Consider the following 20,260-nt stretch of genomic DNA (forward strand, 5'->3'; position numbering starts at 1 on the left):
CTAAGGGCCAGTGCAGACTCAATGGGCCGAATGGCCTCCTTTGCACTGTAAATATGAACTTTCAAATCAGGATAGTTTTGAATGTATAAAAGAGGTTTCAAGGTGCTTGTAGGAATGCCCAGAGCAGTGAGCCATGTCCCTAGTGGAGCTCAAATCCCACTTCAGGACTACATTTAAAAATTTGTCCAAATAGGTGGATTACCAGCTTGTGAATCTTTCCAATGAACCAGTAGCAGACAGCAAGAGGGTGGGAGAGATTCCATGTAATGGAATGTTGGCACAGTGGTTAGCACTACTGCCTCAGTCCTGGGGACCAGAGTTCAATTCCAGGCTTGGGCGACTATCTGGCTGTGTGGAGTTTGCACATTCTCCCCTTTCTGCGTGGGTTTCCTATCACACAGTGCAACGGTGTGCATGGATTGGCCATGATCAATGTGCAGGGGAGTGAGGCTAGGTGGGGGTGCTCTTTCAGCAGGGTCAGTACAGCCCTGATGGGCCAAATGGCCTCCTTCTGCACTGTAGGGATTCTTCTACAATCACTATTCAAACATCAACACACTAATGGAAAAATATGGCCACAGCAACTAGGGACTTCAAGTGAACACTAAAGGCACTACACAAAAATGCAGTTATAAACCACAGATCCCTTCTCAAAAAGGAAGATTAAAACAGCAGTCCTTTACTGCAGAGATCACCTCTCTGACCCAGGCTGTTAACGAGAGACCCAAAATAATGAGAATGGTGTAACAGGAAGATCCTGCAACCCAGGGGAGGGGGAAGTAAGAGATTAAAATCTTCAGAATAGCACTTGCTAATAAACTCTACTGGCACACACACACACACATCACAAACAACCTAGTTAGTTAGACTTATTTTTCTTTATTGGCTTCAGAAGCAAGCTACCAATTTAGAAATACAGAGTTTATATAAAATGTAAACCAAAAAAAATGACAGTTTTTTGAATTATAAAAAAAAAGTCCACAGTCTGAATGGTGTGTGTGGAAGGGCGGGGGAATATCCCTCACAGTCTGGGCTCAGTTCCTGATCCAGTATTAATCCTGTTGTGCACATTTGTGAAATGGCCTCGTCACTGCACTGGGCCGAGTGCAGGAAACCAAGTCAGTGCTCTGGGCTCCCTCCCTCTCGGAGCCTTTCCTGTTGCACAAAGCCCAGATAGCTGGTCCCTCCTGACCCACTTCCAACGTCTTAGGGCTGGGGGCCACCCCAATCCTGCAGAGAATTCCCTGGGGTGGGATTCAGCCCCTTTCTTGTTCACAGCTCCGACACTCTGCCAGCTGCTCTCTCTCAGTAAGCCACAATGGCTCGCACCCAGATTCCCAGTTTGCTGAGGACTCGGTCCCGGCAGATTCCCGGGGAATCGCTCTGCCCTTTGTTCAGGAGGCCGCTGAATCCGGAGCTGAACACATTGACCAGGCTGGGATTGCTGGAGCTTTCCTGGTCCGGGGCGGCTTCCCGGGAACAATCCTCCTCCAGCCGGGCTCTCTTCCTGGGCAGACATTCCAGAGGCTCCCTCTGATCCCAGCCCTTCCTCCGCTTCCTGCTCCTGCTTCCCGCCGCTTCCCGGGGCTCCTGGCCGGGGCAGAGACAGCCATTCCCGGCCAGAGGCTCAGCCACAGGGCGCTGGGCAAACTCAGACACTTTGTCCCGGCCGCAATGGAGACATTCCCGGCGCTGGATACAGTCCTCCTGGGATTGGACAGAGTGGGAACCCGGCTGGATACATTCCTTTTGGGATTGGATACACTCCCGGGGCTCGATACAGTCCTTCTGGGATTGGATACATTGCTGGAACTGGATACATTTTTCCTGGGATTGGATACATTCCGTTTGGGATTGGATACATTCCTGAGATTTGATACCTTTTTCCTGGGATTGGATACATTGGGACTGGGCCGCACACTCCTCGCCTTTCGGCCTCGCCTCCAGTCCTCCTCCCTCCGCAGCCTCCAGCTCCATGGCCGGGGCCTCGGCCTGGCTCCCCCGGCCGGCCTCCTGCTGCTCGGCTCCAACATTCAGATAAACATCGCGGGCGCTGCGCAGCACCAGCGACAGTAAGAGGCTCCTGTGCAGCCGGATGCCTCCCCTCTGCAACCGGGAATTGTACATCTTCCCCAGGGCCACAGCCATCACCCTCTGAGCTTCCAGCTTCACATCCATGGCAGGGGCAGCTTCACTCCTTCCTTCCATCTGTCTGCTTTCTCAACCCTCTCCTCTGTCTGCTCTGCTCTCCCCTCCTCTGCCGCGCCTTCAACCTCCGCTCCCAGCCTCCTCCCTCCTTTTATATCAATGACTCAAAGTCTGGTTGCTCCGCCCAGTCTCTCCCCCACTCGGCCCCAGGAAAGCCACTTCCCAACCTTCCCCAAATAAATCACCCCCCTCCTGAACCTCTCTACCTCTCCCCTGAATTCACCCCCCCCCCCCTTCCGAACTTTAATCCAGCCCCTGGGATTCCCCCCTCCCCTCTTTTTAACTCTCTTGCTCCATATATGGTCTGGCCGGATGGCGCCATGTCAGTTTCAGAGGGCGGGGGTGGGGGAGCTGTCAGTTTCCGAGCCCATATTTGGAACTTGTTGGAAACTCCCTCAGACTCTGCCCCCAGAAGCGTGGGCAATACGCACAGAGAAAAGTCACACCCAGTCTATATTTGTTTAAAAATGGAGTATTCTCAGCCTCTACGTTTTAAGGATTTGGGATTGGGGAAACCCCTGGGATTAGGGGGAGCAGGCTCAAAGGGCAGAATGACCTGCTATTTTCTAAATCATTCATACATAGAACATAGAACAGTACAGCACAGAACAGGCCCTTCGGCCCTCGATGTTGTGCCGAGCCATGATCACCCTACTCAAACCCACGTATCCACCCTATACCCGTAACCCAACAACCCCCCCATTAACCTTACACTACGGGCAATTTAGCATGGCCAATCCACCTAACCCGCACATCTTTGGACTGTGGGAGGAAACCGGAGCACCCGGAGGAAACCCACGCACACACGGCGAGGACGTGCAGACTCCGCACAGACAGTGACCCAGCCGGGAATCGAACCTGGGACCCTGGAGCTGTGAAGCATTTATGCTAACCACCATGCTACCGTACCGTGATTTTGATTTATTGTCATGTGTACCAAGGTACAGTGAAAAGTATTGTTCTGCGAACAGTCCAGAAAGATCATTCCATATATGAAAAATATCGGATAGGGCGGCATGGCGGTGCAGTGGTTAGCACTGCTGCCTCACGGGTTCGATCCCGGGCCCGGGTCACTGGCGGGTGGAGTTTGCACATTCTCCCCATGTCTGCGTGGGTCTCACCCTCCATAACCCAAAAAGGTGTGCAGGGTAGGTGGATTGGCCACACTAAATTGCCTCTTAATTGGAAAAAAGAATTGGGTATTCTTAAATTTATATATAATAAAGATAAACATGTGGAGTTTGTCTGTACTCCACGTGTCTGCATGGCATTTCTCCAGGTGCTCCGGTTCCCCCCCATAGTCCAAAGATGTGTGGGTTAGGTGGATTAGCCACGCTAAATTTCCCCGTAGTGTCCAGGGGATCGGATGGGGAGTGGACCCAATTAGAGTGCTGACTTGTGGCCCAACATCCTACAGGTCCAGTATGCCCACAAACAGGAGCTGGACTTTACAAACATCCACCAATCTATAGAATCTTGAAATCTCAGTGGAGGAGCATGTTTCAGCTGACTGTGGAGAGGGTCAAACTGGAGATTTGAGTGATATGCCAGAGAGGCGACGGGATCAGTGGCATATCATACACTGACATTGGCTATCCTGCATAGACTAACATATGAGAGAGGAACTTGGCTAGTGAGAGAGGACCTTGAGGAATTAAATTAAGTCACGGTAGCATAGTGGTTAGCATAAATGCTTCACAGCTCCAGGGTCCCAGGTTCGATTCCTGGCTGGGTCTCTGTCTGTGTGGAGTCTGCACGTCCTCCCTGTGTGTGCGTGGGTTTCCTCTGGGTGCTCCGGTTTCCTCCCACAGTCCAAAGATTTGCGGGTTAGGTGGATTGGCCATGCTAATTTGCCCGTAGTGTCCTAAAAAGTAGGGGAGAGGAGGGGAGGAGGGGGTTGTTGGGTTACGGGTATAGGGTGGATATGTGGGTTTGAGTAGGGTGATAATTGCTCGGCACAACATCGAGGGCCGAAGGGCCTGTTCTGTGCTGTACTGTTCTATGTTCTATGTTCTAAGTCATTTAAAACTGTGTTAACTGTTCGTGGGGGGTCAGTAATCCTTGACTCTATCTGATCTCTAATGAATCTCAGGACTTTGTCTACTTGGACTGCCATCCACTAGCTTACCTGGAGTGATGAGCAGATATGGACAGGTGAATCTGATCTCCACCTCCTTCAGCAGTTAAAAACCTCACAGGTTTTCGATGAAGGACAGCACCACGTCATCAAAGTGTGTCTGAAACACACACAAACCTTTTGACATTTCAATTGTATGATTCCACTAAAATACGAACAATATCCTCCATAATAGTTGAGTCAGTACCTGTCTGTGCCTGTTACCATTTTAACTAGGATTAGTAATGCACCATATCAACAATGAAACTAGATGTTTACATGTGCGGAATTAGTAATGGACACCTCATTGTTTCAGGAATGATGACACGAAGTGACTAGTGAATCAGATAGTTATTTTTAAAATTCACGAGGAAGGATACTTACTCACAGTTCTTATGGAAAATTCGATGGAGATGCAGGTTGGGAAAGTTCTGAAAAAGATCCCACAGACCCAAGTGATGAAAGGCAATTTGACCTGAGCCAATAGATTCAGTGGTAAATGTATGGAATTCTGATAACCAGTAATAATTCTCAAATTCCATTGAATACATAGGGCGCATTTCTCCATCTCCCACGCTGGGTGAGAGAATAGCGGGAGGGCCTCCTGACATTTTTCATGCCCTCCCGCTATTCTCCCCCCTCCACGCCTGAACCACGCCACGAATCGCCGCTCGCCGTTTTTTACGGCGAGCGGCGATTCTCCAAGGTCGATGAGCCGAGTGGCTGGGCCTTCACGCCCGTTTCAACACGGCAGCAAACACACCTGTTCGCTGCCGTCGTGAAACGGGCGCCAGATGCCATTTGGGGCATCTAGAGGCCCGATTGGCACGGGGGAACCACGACTGTGCTCGGGAGGGGACAGGCCCGCGATCGGTGCCCACCGATCGTCGGGCCAGCGTCCAAAACAGACGCACTCTTTCCCCTCCGCCGCCCGGCAAGATCAAGCCGCCACGTCTTGCTGGGCGGCTGAGGAGAAAGATGGCCACCGCGCATGCGCGGTTCTCTTCCGTAGCAGATTCTCTTCCCTAAAATATATTACTGAATCAGATTACTGAAAATAGTTTTATTAATTGAATTTTAATTCCACTAGTTACTTTGGTCGGATTTGAACTCCTGTCACCCTGGATTACTAGTCGGATGATATTTCCACTGTGTCACCATCTCCCCTGTGTCAGGTCAGAGAGGAAGGTTTCAAAGAGCTTCTTAAAGGAGACACGCACTATCAGAATGTTCATAAGTCAAGACAGAATTAGACAATTTTGTGTCAAGGCAGCTGAAGACAGCCAATGGTGAATGATTAAAATCCTAGATGGAAATAATCCTGGAACTTTAAAATAAGCGGAGAAAATAGGGATAATAAATGGAGCTTTTGGGATTGATATCACAGAATTGCTGAAATGTGGATTTTAAGGTCGAGCAGTGTGAGTAAAAATCCCTGTTGTCGTTTAATAATGATAATCTTTATTAGTGTCACAAGTGGTGTCACATTGACACTGCAATGAAATTACTGTGAAAAAACCCCGAGTTGCCACATTCAGACTTCTGTTCGGGTACACAGACGGAGAATTCAGAATGTCCAAATTACCTAACAAGCACGTCTTTCGGGACTTGTGGGAGGAAACTAGAGCACCCGGAGGAAACCCACGCAGACACAGGGAGAACGTGCAGACTCCGCGCAATCACCCAAGCGGGAATCGAACTTGGGACCCTGGCTCTGTGAAGCAACGGTGCTAACCGCTGTGCTACCGTGTGTTTAGGAAACAAGCTACAGATCAGAGGAGGCCATTTGGCCAGAACTGTCTGTTGGGTTGAACTACCCAATTAATAATAATCTTTATTCGTGTCACAAGTAGGCTTACATTAACACAGCAATGAAGTTACTGTGAAAATCCCCCAGTCGCCACACTCCGGAGCCTGTTCGGGTACACAGAGGGAGAATTCAGAATGTCCAATTCACCTAACAAGCACGTCTTTCAGGACTTGTGGGAGGAAACCGGAGCACCCGGAGCAAACCCACGCAGACACGGGGAGAACGTGCAGGCTCCGCACAGACAGTGACCCAAGCTGGGAATTGAACCCGGGTCGGTCCTTATTGCTCTACATATGCTTCTTTTGAAATACATATTCAATTCTTATTGGATGAAAGAAAAAGACTTGCATTTCCATAGCGCCTTTCGCAACCTCGGGACGCCCCCGAAGCGATTTACGGACGACGGGGTACTTTCCAAAGTGTATTCACTGTTGTAATGTAGGGAACACAGTAGCTGATTTGCGCACAGGCAGATCCCACACACAGCAAGGTGACAATGACCCAGGTCACCTGGTTTAGTGATGTTGGTTGAGGGATTAAATATTGGTCTGGACTCAGAGAGAGAGAGGGGGGTGGAGAACTTTTTAAAAACCAGGATGTGTGGATGAGGAAGTGAATCAGAAAAGTTCAGGTCCTCCAGCACCAGCAGCTGGTGCTGTTTATTTTGGCTCAGTGAGTTTTATCACTGGCTGATCTTTTGTGATTGATGCTGAAGCGTAATCGTTCATCATGTGACGAGGGAGTGTTGGCCCCGGATGATATTGAGGTTGCCTGACACTCAGAGCTGGGACTGGGTGTTGTGGAGAGAGAAAGATGTCAGTGGAGGATCCATTTTTTGTGGTCAAAGGGTGAGTTACAATGAGTGCTGCAGCAGTGATGATTTTACTGTGTGGATGTGGTGGGCTGGACAGGGGGCTGCTGGCTTTGCCTTGTTCTGTGGGAGGCTGCACTCAACTATCTTTGCAGCTAAGTTTATATCATGAGCAGAAACTTCCCCCCCCCCCCCCCCCATTCCCCACTGGTCCCTGTGCACCAGGGGTTGAGCTGGCTGGGGTGGGGTGCTGGTGGAGCAAACTCCACAAAGCACAGGTCCGGGACAAGTCACAACTTGAGGGCAGCAGGAGTTTGGGAGAAGTTGGGCTTTGCTGCTGGGTGATGTCATTTCCAAAATAAGAAACTTGCATTTCTCTATTCGTTGCCTTCCACAACCTCTGGACGGCCCCAAACACTTGCCAGTCACCAGAATAAACACAATTTACTGTGCAGTAACAGAGCCAGAAGCAGGCCATTGATTGAGTCTGCACCAGCTCTTCCATAGGACAATCCCCACTCCCTACAATTAGTACATTTATTTATCGCGTTCCCTTTTCAAACACGTGGTGCATTCCAAGTTATTTTTAAAAAAAATATTTAGAGTGCCCAATTATCTTTTTTCCAAATGAAGGGGCAATTTAGCGTGGCCAATCCACCCGCCCTGCACACCTTTTTGGGTTGTGGGGGTAAGACCCACACAGACACGGGGAGAATGTGCAAACTCCACACGGACAGTGATCCGGGGCCGGGATTGAACCCGGGTCCTCGGCGCTGTGCTGCACCATCCTGCTGCTCCTACATTCCACATTCTAAGTTCCTCTGGGCAATTGGGGGTGGACAATAAATGCTGGCCTAGCCAGAGAAGCCCTTGAATTAATACAAAAATGTGAGGTGACACAGTGGTTAGCACTGCTGCCTCACTGCTTCAGGGTCCCAGGTTCAATTCCGGCCTCGGGTGACTGTGTGGAGTTTACACTTTCTCCCCGTGTCTGCGTGGGTTTGCTCCGGGTGCTCCGCTTTCCTCCCACAGTCCAAAGGTGTGCAGTTTGGGGGGATTGGCCACGCTAAATTGCCCCTTAATGTCTAAAAGATTCGATGGGGTTACTGGATTACTAGGATAGGGTGGAGGTGTGTGTTTAAATAGGGTGCTCTTTCCAAGGGCCGGTGCAGTGCGATGGGCTGAATGGCCTCCTGCACTGTAAATTCTATGATAGTCTAAATAGTTTCCTCATAGCACCTCTGATCATTCATTGGAATCAATCTCTCTTTGTGTACCCTTCCCTGATTTTTTTAAACCGCTCGATCAAATCTCCTCTTTGTGTTGCAGTTGGAATGTAACTCCCTTTATCCATCCTTGGAATATGATGGATTAGATTCTATTTTAAGAAGGGTTTCTCTTTGGCTGGGGTAAAATTCCATAGAACCCCCCCCCCCCCCCCCCCCGCATACCAGCCTAGTGGGTGTCGTTGGTGGACTGTCTGTGGGGCAGAGGGGTGGCGGATTGGAGGGGGGGGGGGGGTGGTTGAGTGTTAACTCTTTTCTCACTGTGATGAGTGGCCCATCTCCCTCATTAACATGTCCTGAGATGTCTTCCTCTGGTCGCAGGGAGGTGCAGAAGGCAGTAAACACAGCCCGGGGACTGTACCAGCGATGGTGCGAGTTACTGCAGGACACGCAGACTGTCAGCAAGGAGGAGTACGACTGGACAACGAATGAACTTCGCAACAGCCTGAGAAGCATCGAGTGGGACCTGGAGGATTTAGATGAGACGATCGATATCCTTCAGCAGTAGCTTCGCTCCCTTTCCTGGCACTCTCTCCCTCTCTCAGGGTTCTATGTTTATGTTTTGATGGCCCCCCCACCCCCTCCCCCCACCAACTGGAGTGCGGTTTCCCCCAGGCCCCAGCTGCCTCGGCCAGGCCTGTGTGAACCTCAACCGGCTGATCACCAAGTGTAGGCATCGCGGCTGAGCCTCGTGTTTGCTCCCTGATGCAACTTCCCTGATATTTTGTAAATAAGCCCCACATCCTCCAGTACCTCCTTTCTCCTAAATAAATCAGTTTTACAATTATTGATGGAATCCCTTTCCACCATTTATTTCTGTGTTCCAAATAGATCATGACAGCTTTCTTGGGGGACATGGTAGCATGGAGGTTAGCGCAGTTGCTTCGCAGCTCCAGGGTCACGGGTTCGATTCCCGGCTTGGGTCACTGTCTGTGCGGAGTCTGCACGTTCTCCCCGTGTCTGTGTGGGTTTCCTCCGGGTGCTCCGGTTTCCTCTCACAGTCCAAAGACATGCGAGTTAGGTGGATTGGCCAGGATAAATTGCCCTTAATATTCAAAAAGGTTAGGTGGGGTTACTGGGTTACAGGGATAGGGTGTGGGCTTGGCTAGGGTGCTCTTTCCAAGGGCCGGTGCAGATTTGATGGGCCGAATAGACTCCTTCTCCACTGTAAATTCTATAATGGAAATGAAATTCTCTTCTCTCGCCATTGATTTTAAAACTTGTGATAACAAACTCTGCAGCATCATACTTTGGGACCTCGGTAACTGCTGTGGAGTTACACTGAAATATTAAAAACTTTGGGATTCTCAAATTTTGTTTAACTGCAAATGTCACTGGATTTTAATTTTCCTTTAAATAACGTAGTGTTCTCAAAATCCACACCGTGTCTATAATGCAGCCTCCTGGCTGTTCCTGTCTGTCTGTCTGTCTCTCGCTCTCTCTCTGTCTCTTTGCCCTTAACTATTGCAAACGCATCGTGGAATCGAACCCTCGGAAGTTCAAGATCGAGCCAAATGAACTGCAAGGGAGGAAAGCCTTTGTTGTCAAAACGAGACACACTGTGAAGGTAGCCATGTGGATGGGGTTGAACGTACCCGGCAATACTCCCCACTACCAGTTTCCCCTAATCCTGCAAATTTTAATTATTTGTCCATTTTGTCTTCGGAGAATTCGTATCGAATCTGCTCCGTATGCCTTTTCGGAGTAGATTCAAATTTACAGTTTACAGATTTGCTCCTGAGGGAGTTGTTTGATTTGAGGGGCTGTATTTAGGGGTGCTGTTTGTGTGCTATTGCTCTTCCTATCCCTCATCTCCGGGTGGGTTTTGCTTCCTTATGTCCCTCACCCTTTTCCGACGTGAGACCTAGACAGTGGGTATTGCCGGGCTATTCGGCCACAGGAGACTGAACATTCCAGTCGAGTCCCAATCCCCAATTAAAGCTGTGATAGCAGGATAATGGACAGGTGCAGGAACCTTGGCCACTTCCCTGTCTCAACCTGCAATGGAAGAACCTTTGGGAATGAACCCTCTGTGTGGGAGTCTCCATTGCCCGACGGCGATATCGGCGATCAGGCGGAGAATCGACTCTGACGCCCAGATCAGGGCCGGTGCTGGTTTGATGGCGGTCAGCCATGCTCCGCCCCATCGGAAATAGCGTAATCGCGCCGCACGCCATTGCAACGTCATCAGCAGACCCTCCCCCAATGGCCCCGAGTTCCCGACGGAGCGGGACCCGGGCGGTCTGAACGGTCGGGAATCCGGAGTGGTGGCTGCTGACGGTGTCCAGCGGCGCCACACTCGTCCGGGATCTGTGCCGTTTGTCGGGGGTGGGGGTATATGTGAGGCCTGGGGGGGGATTGGTGGGGGGTTGGGTTGCGGATGGCGGATCAGGTCTGCGCACGGCCAGAGCCATGTTGTACGGCAGCGACTGCCGCAGGTCGGCAGCCGTGTGTATGTGCGGTCAGGGACCCGGCCATTCGCCGGCTGTTTTTTGGCACGGGGCCGGGACTTTCACCCAGCGCCGCTGCCAGCCCCTCGCCGGTCCCAGAATCAGTGAGGGTTTCACACACACTGTTTGGTGGTAAAAGGCCTCGCGCGTTCCACTGGTGCCAGTACTTGGTCTCAGAAACAGAGAATCCAGCCCCTGTTTCTGTTCGGCCTTCCGTACTAATTAACTTCAAACGGTAAAGTTAACGAGAGAGAGAGAATCTCCTCTGTATTGCGAGGAAGACTCTGTGTTTCTAACTAACTTTTACTTTAATTCACCAGGAAATGAAAGATCACATTTCAAGCCCATCAGCTGTTGCATTCGGAGAGAGGAAAACTCGGCAGGTGAGCAGCTTCCGGCTTTGAATTGGGCGAGTTTGCGTCCGCACTCGGCAGCAGATGCCCCCCCCCCCCCCTCCGCTCCCACTCTTCCCAAGTGTGAGCTGACAAGCAGTGAGCATCACAGCGAGACTGCTGCCATCATCGTCAAACAGCTGGGGGGTCACCGGAATGAGGAATAAGCCTGATTTTCCCTGAATTTTAACTTGACGGACTGGCAAGTCTCTGGTTTGGTATGGAGTCAGGAAGCAGAAATATTCCACTTACTAATCACTCCGGTTAACTGCAGTTCGACCATGTTTTTGAATGAAGTGTTGAACTAGCAAATAATGTGAAACTGTGTAAATGAAAGGGCAGATAGGGGATTTATTGCTCAACATATATTGAATTAGGGCACTCCCATTTTGTAAGGTAGAGAGATGAGAGAAACTGGGATTGTCTTCCATAGTTAGATTTAATCAGTGTGTTTGAAATCATGAAGGTTTTGGTCGAGTAAACTAGGGGGAACTGTGTCCACTGGAGAGAGAGTCAGAAACCAGAGGGACACAGATTGAACACAGGAACGGAAAGGTGAACACTTTGCAGAGCTGTGGGGAAGAGGAGGGGAGTGGGTCTGACTGGACAGCTCTTCCAAAGGGTCTGCACAGACGCGATGGGCAGAATGGCCTACTCTGTGCTTATGAGGCCGACCAGATCGTTTGAATGAAGTGGTTTTGAATTAAGTTTAGTTTGTGAGTGGGTTTTAAATTATGTGGACCCCCCCCCCCCCCCTCGGGCAATGAGCCACACTCTGGCATTTTCAGCTGTTGAACATCACTGTGCATGTGACCAACTAATGGGAATGGGTGGGGGGACGGAGAGGATTGTAACGGGGGAGGGAGGGAGGGAGGGAAGATGGATTGTAACGGGGAGGGAGGGAGGATGGATTGTAACGAGGGAGGGAGGGAAGATGGATTGTAACGGGGGAGGGAGGGAGGGAGAATGGATTGTAATGGGGGAGGGAGGGAGGATGGATTGTAACGGGGAGGGAGGGAAGATGGATTGTAACGGGGGAGGGAGGGAGGATGGATTGTAATGGGGAGGGAGGATGGATTGTAACTGGGAGGGAGGGAGGATGGATTGTAACGGGGGAGGGAGGGAGGATGTATTGTAATGGGGAGGGAAGATGGATTGTAACGGGGAGGGAGGTAGGATGGATTGTAACGGGGAGGGAGGGAGGATGGATTGTAACGGGGGAGGGAGGTAGGATGGATTGTAACGGGGAGGGAGGTAGGGTGGATTGTAACGGGGAGGGAGGTAGGGTGGATTGTAACGGGGAGGGAGGTAGGGTGGATTGTAACGGGGAGGGAGGTAGGGTGGATTGTAACGGGGAGGGAGGTAGGGTGGATTGTAACGGGGAGGGAGGTAGGGTGGATTGTAACGGGGAGGGAGGTAGGGTGGATTGTAACGGGGAGGGAGGTAGGGTGGATTGTAACGGGGAGGGAGGGAGGATGGATTGTAACGGGGAGGGAGGGAGGGTGGATTGTAACGGGGAGGGAGGTAGGGTGGATTGTAACGGGGAGGGAGGTAGGGTGGATTGTAACGGGGAGGGAGGTAGGGTGGATTGTAACGGGGAGGGAGGTAGGGTGGATTGTAACGGGGAGGGAGGTAGGGTGGATTGTAACGGGGAGGGAGGTAGGGTGGATTGTAACGGGGAGGGAGGTAGGGTGGATTGTAACGGGGAGGGAGGGGGGATGGATTGTAACGGGGAGGGAGGGGGGATGGATTGTAACGGGGAGGGAGGGGGGATGGATTGTAACGGGGAGGGAGGGGGGATGGATTGTAACGGGGAGGGAGGGGGATGGATTGGAACGGGGAGGGAGGGGGGATGGATTGGAACGGGGGAGGGGGGGGAGGATGGATTGTTTGTAACGGGGAGGGGGGGAGGATGGATTGTAACGGGGGAGGGGGGAGGATGGATTGTAACGGGGAGGGGGGAGGATGGATTGTAACGGGGGAGGGGAGGATGGATTGTAACGGGGGAGGGGGGGGGAGGATGGATTGTAACGGGGAGGGGGGAGGATGGATTGTAACGGGGAGGGGGGGAGGATGGATTTCAACGGGGGAGGAGGGTGGACTGCAACTGGGTGGGGGGGAGGGAGGGTGGATTGCAACGGGGATGGGGGGCTAGGGGGAGGGTGGATTGCAATGAGGCTGGGGGGGGGGGGTGTGGATTGCCAGGGGAGCAAGCAGTGATATATTCTTCCTGTTATAGAATCTGCTTGCAGGTACTGAACAGCAGCAGCATCAGCCCATGGACAGATACAGGCGCCTAGACCAGGAACTGGAGAACGAAAACTCCCAGTACATCGAGGAGCAGCGAGCTCAGCAAAGAGTAAGTCCTCAAACGGGTGACGCTCACTCAGGAAGCTGAATGTGAAGGGCCGAGGCCATGGTGCTGGGTAACATCAACATCTGGACAGCGGTTCCTTTAAAAACCGGCGTGTTCGAGAGACGAGGGAGATGAGGATTTACAATGTTTATAATCAAAGGTGGAAGTTGCTCACAACTTAAGACCATAAGACGTAGGAGCATTTGGCCCATCGAATCTGCTCCGCCATTCAATGAGATTGTGACTGATCTGCTACGTTAATCCTCAACACGTTCCCGCCTTATCCCAATAACCCTCAATTCTCTTGCAGTTCCTACTGGAAAATATCCCAACACGATTTACAGGAAAACCCTCAGGCAGAATCTGACACTGATTCAGACAAATGAAGATATTAGGACTAAAAGTTGGAAGCTTAGTCTTTCCCTCCATCAATTCTGCGCTGTTAGTTCACTCTATAAACCTGGTGTAGAGTGTGGTTTAAATATACTCAATCCAGGATCGGGACTGTGACTGGCTGTTCAGCTAACCTTGTGTTTTATGAGCTGAATTTAAGGGGCAGGTTTAATTTGTACAAGTGCCCACTCTGGGGATCAATTGTGAAGCAGGATTTATGCTGGTGGCGGCGGTGAGAAACTCGATCCCCCTCAAACCACAACAGCCTGACTCGCTTGATCAGCTCCCCATCCGGCAGTGACAGCCGCGTGTACCGTCCACAAGATGCACTGCAGCAACTCACCAAGGCTCCTTAGGCAGCACCTTCCAAACCCGTGACTCCGATCACCTGACAGGACAAGGGCAGCAGGAACCCCACCACCTGGAGGTCCCCCTCCGAGCTGCGCAACACCCTGGCTTGGAAATATATCGGCCGATCCTTCACTGTCGCTGGGTCAATATCCTGGAGCTCCATCCCTAACAGCACTGTGGGTGTACCTACTCCAGTGGTTCAAGAAGGCAGCTCCTCGAGGGCAATTAGGGATGGGCAATAAATACTGGACGAGCCCAGGGATGAACAAAGCTGAATTTTTAAAAATATAGATATTTTAAACGGTAGCCAAAGAGAAACAGACCTTGTTGTGAAACAGGCCGAGACGTGATCTTTATTGTTGTGGAAGTCAATGTGAACAATGATGTAACTTTTCCCTTCGGTCCTGTCCAGCTGATAGTGGAACAGCAGGATGACCAGCTGGAACTGGTATTGGGCAGTAGCACAATGCTAAAGAACATGTCGGAGCAGATAGGAGATGAGTTGGAAGAGCAGGCAGTGTGAGTATGGATTACAGTCCGACCAACTGAGTCAAACACAAACTCGCAAAAGTTATTTTCATTCCAAACCCAACATGAAGGGTTTGGGTCTTTAGAATTGGCTCTGGTTCAATGTGTAGCTTCTGAGGGAGGTCAGCGCTGTCGGAGGGTCGGTGCTGAGGGAGCGCGGCGCTGTCGGAGGGTCGGTGCTGAGGGAGCGCGGCGCTGTCGGAGGGTCGGTGCTGAGGGAGCGCGGCGCTGTCGGAGGGTCGGTGCTGAGGGAGCGCGGTGCTGTCGGTCCCAGGGGAGCGCGGTGCTGTCGGAGGGTCGGTCCTGAGGGAGAGCGGTGCTGTCGGAGGGTCGGTCCTGAGGGAGCGCGGTGCTGTCGGTCCCAGGGGAGCGCGGTGCTGTCGGAGGGTCGGTCCTGAGGGAGCGCGGTGCTGTCGGAGGGTCGGTCCTGAGGGAGCGCGGTGCTGTCGGAGGGTCGGTCCTGAGGGAGCGCGGTGCCGTCGGAGGGTCGGTCCTGAGGGAGCGCGGTGCTGTCGGAGGGTCGGTCCTGAGGGAGCGCGGTGCTGTCGGAGGGTCGGTGCTGAGGGAGCGCGGCGCTGTCGGAGGGTCGGTCCTGAGGGAGCGCGGCGCTGTCGGAGGGTCGGTCCTGAGGGAGCGCGGCGCTGTCGGAGGGTCGGTCCTGAGGGGGCGCGGTGCTGTCAGAGGGTCAGGGGGTAGTCCCGGGGGAGTGTGACGCTGTCGGAGGGTCAGTCCCGGGGGAGTGTGACGCTGTCGGAGGGTCAGTCCTGAGGGAGGGTGACGCTGTCGGAGGGTCAGTCCCGGGGGAGGGTGACGCTGTCGGAGGGTCAGTCCTGAGGGAGGGTGACGCTGTCGGAGGGTCAGTCCCGGGGGAGTGTGACGCTGTCGGAGGGTCAGTCCTGAGGGAGGGTGACGCTGTCGGAGGGTCAGTCCCGGGGGAGTGTGACGCTGTCGGAGGGTCAGTCCTGAGGGAGGGTGACGCTGTCGGAGGGTCAGTCCCGGGGGAGGGTGACGCTGTCGGAGGGTCAGTCCTGAGGGAGCGCGGTGCTGTCGGAGGGTCGGTCCTGAGGGAGCGCGGCGCTGTCGGAGGGTCGGTCCTGAGGGGGCGCGGCGCTGTCAGAGGGTCAGGGGGTAGTCCCGGGGGAGTGTGACGCTGTCGGAGGGTCAGTCCTGAGGGAGGGTGACGCTGTCGGAGGGTCAGTCCCGGGGGAGGGTGACGCTGTCGGAGGGTCAGTCCTGAGGGAGCGCGGTGCTGTCGGAGGGTCAGGGGGTAGTCCCGGGGGAGTGTGACGCTGTCGGAGGGTCAGTCCTGAGGGAGGGTGACGCTGTCGGAGGGTCAGTCCCGGGGGAGGGTGACGCTGTCGGAGGGTCAGTCCTGAGGGAGGGTGACGCTGTCGGAGGGTCAGTCCCGGGGGAGGGTGACGCTGTCGGAGGGTCAGTCCTGAGAGAGCGCGGTGCTGTCGGAGGGTCGGTCCTGAGAGAGCGCGGCGCTGTCGGAGGGTCAGGGGGTAGTCCCGGGGGAGTGTGACGCTGTCGGAGGGTCAGTCCTAAGGGAGCGCGGCGCTGTCGGAGGGTCAGGGGTCAGTCCCGGGGGAGGGTGACGCTGTCAGAGGGTCGGTCCTGAGGGAGAGCGGTAACAATTTGGGATGTTGAGGCTGTGAAAGGTGTTGAAATGTGTGATTTCCATTTCTCTGGTATAAGATGTAACGGGGAGTAAGTAATTCACTATTTGGCTCAGACTGGGATAAACGTAAAGATATTCTGTGGCTGCCGGTTCAAGCTGATATGATGAAGGTTGTTGGGATGAATCATAGAATTTACAGTGCAGAAGGAGGCCATTTGGCCCATCGAGTCTGCACCGGCTCCTGGAAAGAGCACCCTACCCAAGGTTAACACCTCCACCCTATCCCCATAACCCAGTAACTCCACCCAACACTAAGGGCAATTTTGGACACTAAGGGCAATTTATCACGGCCAATCCACCTTTGGACTGGGAGGAAACCGGAGCACCCGGAGGAAACCCACGCAGACACGGGGAGGATGTGCAGACTCCGCACAGACAGTGACCCCCAGGCTGGGAATTGAACCTGGGACCCTGGAGCTGTGAAGCGATTGTGCTATCCACAATGCTACCGTGCTGCCCCGATGTGGGATGTGATGGCAGAAGCAGAGGATCTCTTCTGATCTGTGGGAAAGATTGGGCAGCGGGAGGAGTAACACGAAACATCAGACCCAACCCTGGCTAGTTGCTGTAAACCTGCAGTTTCGAAGAAAGTATGTAGATAGTTAATTTTTAAAATTAATTTATGGGATGTGGAGGTCGCTGGCTGGGCCAGCATTTATTGCCCATCCCTAATTGCCCTCGAGAAGAGCAACGTGACCTTTCTGTGCGGCCTGAACAACCACATGCAGTGGCAGCAGCACTGCGCGTGTGAGGGGTTTGAGCTGGAGTGGGACTCGCACCATGAGCTCAAAAATATTTACATTGTCGTCAACTTGCTAATGAAGCAGCTGCTCTTCATTGAAGTGTTTATTGTCATGTGACTGCCTCCATTGATCTGCTATCCTGAGGTCAATGTGTGAACATTAACTCCGCGCATTATTAGAAAAGACCTTTCTGTTTATCCAGCCTGTACCACACACTATGATGCAGCACAATAAATACATACCCCCATCTCACCCCAAACCATGGATTCTCCCGGGAGAGCTGCAAATACAGATTAAAATAAATACTGGATACTTTTTCCACCTCCTGAGGTGATCAAATCTGGACCGCACTGATCCCGATTCACCTCGCGCAATGACTCAAACCCATCAAGGATTAGGTCCGGCTCACGCTCAAAGGAACTCACTGAATCAACGTCAGAGAATCAACGCCTGTTCCCCAGGGTTCACTGTTCTCCGGGGATGGAGATACCTGCCCCTTTCTGACCCAATCTGATTTCCCTTTTCCAGGATGTTGGATGAATTTTCCCATGAAATGGACAACACTCATTCCCGCCTGGACAGCACGATGAAAAAGTTGGCCAAAGTTTCTCACATGACCAGCGGTAAGTTTCCAAGTCTCTCTCTCTCTCTCTCTCTCTCCTCGCCCCCGAATCCCGCTCTCTCTCTCCTCGCCCCCGAATCCCGCTGTTCTCTCTGCACAAGGCCATTTGGCCCTTTGCTCCTGCCCTGGTACTAGCTCAGTGTCAGATTTGGGCGGCTCGTTAGCACAGTGGTTAGCACTGTTGCTTCACAGCTCCAGGGACCCGCGTCCTATTCCCGGCTTGGTCACTGTGCGGAGTCTGCACGTTCTCCCCGTGTCTGCGTAGGTTTCCTCCCGGGTGCTCCGGTTTCCTCCCACAGGTCCCGAAAGACTTGCTTGTTAGGTGAATTGGCCATTCTGAATTCTCCCTCTGTGTATCCAAACAGGCGTCGGAATGTGGCGACTAGGGGCTTCTCACAGTAACATCATTGTCATGCTAACGTAAGCCTACTTGTGACACTAATAAACATTATTATTATTTTGCTCTCTTTCCGTAGTTTTTTCACACCCGTTGTTTGTTTTCGTCGGGTATTTAATTCCACCCTAGATTTTCATCCCCCCCCCCCCCCCCCCCCCCATCACCAGCTGCCTGGTGCCTAAACTCCAGAACCGTCTCCCTAAACACCTCCCACTCTTTCTTCAAGACCTCCCTGATCAATCAAGCTTTGGGTCACCTCCCATTGAAGTTCGGACTCTGGTTTTGTTTGATGTTCGTGTGAAGTACGTTCGATTACATTGAAGGAGCTATGTAAATGGGAGATATTTACTCTCCTGGTGATGGTGGATTGTCCAATGCCTGTTGGTCCCGAGACTGATGGGAACTTTCTGTCTTTGCCAGCTCGCCGCCAGTGGTGCGTCATCGTTGTTCTTCTCGTCATCCTGGTCGTGGTGCTTATATTGCTCTTCACTCTGTGATCGCTAAGCCGGGACTCTTAACTGTGTACGACACGGGTTGCCAAGGGAGATCAGCAACTGGAACATCTGTCGTGGGAGAGGGCAGGAGCAAGTTACTCAGAGTTACACTTGGATCAGGGCAGAGTCCCATCAATGGCGACTTGTCTTTTTTGGTTACTTTTTGACTGGGTGCTGTATCCAATGTGACAACCTTGCTGCACAAAACGGGGGGGGGGGGGGATTGTAAAATACCACATCATTCTTTTTGAAATATGTTAACTTGTACATTTCACGATGTCAGTAGTGGACACAGTAGTACCTTTAGAATCGGACAAAATTTAGTGTCCAACCTTTTTAATAAATAATGCAAATTAATCTGCAAGAGTCTCCTCTTACTGACAGCCATTGGATCCCTCTCTGCTCAGCGTTGGGGGTGATGTGGAATTGCCTGGGCAATGGGCAGGTCTTAGGGAGATTAGATTCTCAATAATTCTCTCGCTCCCTCTTCTTGAGCAACTCCTGCTAAAAGCATCCCACAATCTGACTCCTCTTTGAAGGGGTTTTACTTGAACTGTTTGACCTTGCAAGGAAGGCACTGCAATTCTCTTCTGAATCAGAAAGCTGCGCATTCGAGTGACTGGAACGCACAAATCAAGCTGACACTCTCAGGGCAGTACTGAGGGAGTGCCGCACTGTCAGAGGGTCAGTACTGAGGGAGCGCCGCACTGTCAGAGGGTCAGTACTGAGGGAGCGCAGCACTGTCAGAGGGTCAGTACTGAGGGAGCGCCGCACCGTCAGAGGGTCAGTACTGAGGGAGCGCAGCACTGTCAGAAGGTCAGTACTGAGGGAGTGCCGCACTGTCAGAGGGTCAGTACTGAGGGAGTGCCGCACTGTCAGAGGGTCAGTACTGAGGGAGTGCTGCACTGTCAGAGGGTCAGTACTGAGGGAGTGCTGCACTGTCAGAGTGTCAGTACTGAGGCAGTGCCGGGCAGTCAGAGGGTCAGTACTGAGGGAGTGTTGCACTATCGGAGGGTCAGCACTGAGGGAGCACTGCACTGTCAGAGGGTCAGTACTGAGGGAGTGCTGCACTATCGGAGGGTCAGCACTGAGGGAGCGCTGCACTGTCAGAGGGTCAGTACTGAGGGAATGCTGCACTGTCAGAGGGTCAGTACTGAGGGAGTGCTGCACTGTCAGAGGGTCAGTACTGAGGGAGTGCTGGGCAGTCAGAGGGTCAGTAATGAGGGAGTGCCGCACTGTCAGAGGGTCAGTGCTGAGGGAGCACTGTACTGAAGGAGGGCTGTACTGAGATGCATCATTTGGATGAGATGTAATAAAATACGTATTTAAATTAGCTCATTGCCCTCCGTTAAAGGACAGAGATTTGCAGTAAGTTGTGTTCCACACTAGTCAACGCTCATCCCATCAACATAGGTTTTTCCTCCCTCAGTCACTGCATTAGCTTCCCCTTAACTACCCGTAATATGTGTTATTGTCTCCACATCAGAGTTTTCTGTACTGGAAATATAGTGCGGCTCTTTCCTGTGTGACAGCTCTATCAGTTGCAGTCTGATACTGACCGGCTGCCCTTTTGTTTACCTACATGTTAGTGTGCCCAAGATCAGGAACTCAGCTGGGGAGGA

At 52.4% G+C, this 20,260-nt stretch overlaps 2 protein-coding genes across 2 annotated transcripts; one reads left to right on the plus strand and one right to left on the minus strand.

The window, feature by feature from the left end:
- Positions 1–859: 859 nt before the first annotated feature.
- ier2b (immediate early response 2b) lies at positions 860–2,287 on the minus strand. Its single transcript, XM_038785012.1, has one exon. It carries the CDS (start codon positions 2,206–2,208, stop codon positions 1,306–1,308), a length of 903 nt encoding a protein of 300 aa, XP_038640940.1. The 5' UTR covers positions 2,209–2,287; the 3' UTR covers positions 860–1,305.
- A 4,520-nt stretch (positions 2,288–6,807) lies between these two features.
- Positions 6,808–19,002, plus strand: LOC119957179 (syntaxin-6-like). The gene is made up of 8 exons (XM_038784977.1): positions 6,808–6,982; positions 8,553–8,722; positions 9,704–9,798; positions 11,002–11,064; positions 13,313–13,432; positions 14,586–14,692; positions 17,654–17,748; positions 18,565–19,002. Exons 1-8 carry the CDS (start codon positions 6,948–6,950, stop codon positions 18,639–18,641), a joined length of 762 nt encoding a protein of 253 aa, XP_038640905.1. The 5' UTR covers positions 6,808–6,947; the 3' UTR covers positions 18,642–19,002.
- Positions 19,003–20,260: the final 1,258 nt, after the last annotated feature.

This window comes from Scyliorhinus canicula, chromosome 25 (genome assembly GCF_902713615.1).
Source record: "Scyliorhinus canicula chromosome 25, sScyCan1.1, whole genome shotgun sequence".
NCBI classification, from domain to species: Eukaryota; Metazoa; Chordata; class Chondrichthyes; order Carcharhiniformes; family Scyliorhinidae; genus Scyliorhinus; species Scyliorhinus canicula.